This window comes from Drosophila bipectinata, chromosome 3L, assembly GCF_030179905.1.
Source record: "Drosophila bipectinata strain 14024-0381.07 chromosome 3L, DbipHiC1v2, whole genome shotgun sequence".
Taxonomy (NCBI): domain Eukaryota; kingdom Metazoa; phylum Arthropoda; class Insecta; order Diptera; family Drosophilidae; genus Drosophila; species Drosophila bipectinata.
Genome location: NC_091738.1, coordinates 25,763,210 through 25,765,601, shown reverse-complemented (window position 1 = coordinate 25,765,601; position 2,392 = coordinate 25,763,210). Strand labels below are relative to the sequence as shown.

Here is a 2,392-nt window from a genome sequence, read left to right as displayed (position 1 = left end):
CCAACTCTTCTTTATATGGTTTGATGGCTTGGTGGCAGTCTGACCGGCGGAACTTCCTGGTCCACCTTGAGGGCCCCTGGCGGCACCGTATACCGACCAAGTTCTGATGAAAACAAATGGCCGAATTTCCTTAGAATTTCCGCGTTCCCATTGCCGCACTGCATGCCATGAATGCCTTTTATGCGGATTCCGAGGGGTTCAAACTAGTTGCATTCGAGGAGGTTTGACCGGTGCCGGACGTGACGACCAATGGCAGATTACTGATACAGCGATTGTTGTAGCGGATTGACGTGTCCGTGATTCACTTCACCGAAATAGGGCTACGTTGATAGTCCCGTAGCTTTAGGTGGCACTCGACGGGATGTACCAGATGAACCGATACAAAGATTCCTTCATGATGGCTTCAATCCGAACTGGCATGAACGTCCGTTGATGACCACGGCCACGGATTTCTGTGGGCTGACCAACGGAACTATTTGATGAACGCATTTATTCGATGCCCTGTTGTTGCCCGGTCTCTATCCGGTTAATGGTCTCTACCTCATTTTTATAGAAGGATGATAGAGAAGGAAAGTGATAGAAGGATTTTCCTCTCACTGAAAACTGCTGCGAGTGTTCGTTTGTATGTTCCGCTCTATAAAGAAATCCAAAATATAAGAAGTCAATTCCTCATGGGGGCCCCATAGCCTAGTGGGTAATGTAGCTGCACGTTAAGCGTGGGGTCGTGGGTTCGAACCCCACTCATGGCAATCATGACCTCCAAAGTTTTTCGGCTTCATTATGCTTAGTGGTCTCTTTTCCGATGCTACTAAACATGTGAGGTCGAAAAACGGTATTCCCAGATATCGACAGGTGGCAGCCCCACCTCTGGGATTGGTTGCACCTGGCTAATCACCGAATCGACTGAAAAACAATTGGTTAACGAAACTAATACAAGAAGAGAAGAAAACAACCACCCCCCCAACCCGTTGACGATCATTCGCATATCGAAACGGACACGAATTGGACAATGGAACGTGAGGACTTAATGGAACCAACCAGACTGGCGCAGTTTGAAGGAGAAATGGAGAAAATGCAGATTGCAATCGCAGGCATCAGTGAGATGAGATGGAGAGGTAACGGGACAACAACAATATCAAGCGGCAATCTGGTGATGCACAGCGGGACCAATGATGGAGGCAGGAGCGGATTCGGGATATATGTGTCCAAACAGTACAAACAGGCACTAATTTCCTGGAGCCCAGTATCCGACAGAATCGTCATTGCCAGATTCCGATGCAATGCTAGACACATCACTATCGTTCAGTGCTATGCCCCAACAGAAGACGCCAGCGATGACATCAAAGACGACTTCTACAACGCCCTCACATCCTCACTCATTAGGATCGAAAGAGGTGACAAAAAAATTCTTATGGGAGACTTCAATGCGAAAATCGGCCCCAACAACGGATTGGAAACAATCATGGGCCGACATGGTGTTGCCACACGCAGCAATAATGGTGACAGGCTAATCGACTTATGTCAAACCTTCCAACTGGTTATTCGCGGCACTGTGCGTCTATCGACAGTGACCACGAGCTGATAATCGGAGAGCTTTTAATCAAGCTCAGACGAAATAGCTCAACACTGTCAACAGGACCACAAGAAGACCGCCTCCCATTAACGTACAACGGCTGAGTGACTCCAACCTATCCACCAGAATGGCCACAACGTTGCGTGAACAGATGACAGCACAACCGTTGAATCACTCGTGGGAACAAACATGCAGTATACTGAGGAGCATCGCGGAGGAGATGCTTGGCACCCGACAACGCAGGCGCACGGAATGGATATCAGCGCACACTTGGGAACTTATCAGCAAACGGAACAGCCTAAAGTCGAAAGCAGATCATGACTGCAGAGCTCGCGACGAACACAAAGAGCTGTGCAAGATGATGAAGAAATCAGCAAGAAACGACAAAAGAAAATTTCTGGATAGGCTCGCTGAAAATGGAGAAAGCGCAGCCAACACGAACAACATGCGCTCACTGTACCAGATAATTAGTCACCTGACCAGAAGCTGCCATAGACGAACCCAACCAGTGCGGGACACAGATGGAAGACTCCTTACTGATGATGAGGCACAGCTCCAGAGATGGCGACAGCATTTTATGGAGATCAGCTGCACAGAACAACCGAGCAGCACGCAAGATAACTTCAGGAGTATTGTACCGAGCAATAACCTCAGAGTATCACCCACGGCACCATCAATTAGAGAAATAAAGGATGCAATCAGGAAATTAAAACGCAACAAAGCGGCTGGAGATGACGGCATACCGGCCGAACTTCTCCAGATTAACACGCAACTAATGGCCGAAACACTGCATTCACATTTCAATAATATATGGGAAAG

General features: G+C 48.1%; 1 protein-coding gene across 1 annotated transcript; it reads left to right on the top strand.

Annotated features, from left to right (window-relative positions):
• Positions 1 to 1,009: 1,009 nt before the first annotated feature.
• LOC138926317 (craniofacial development protein 2-like) lies at positions 1,010 to 1,582 on the top strand. Its single transcript, XM_070279999.1, has one exon. It carries the CDS (start codon positions 1,010 to 1,012, stop codon positions 1,580 to 1,582), a length of 573 nt encoding a protein of 190 aa, XP_070136100.1.
• The last annotated feature ends 810 nt before the right edge of the window (positions 1,583 to 2,392 follow it).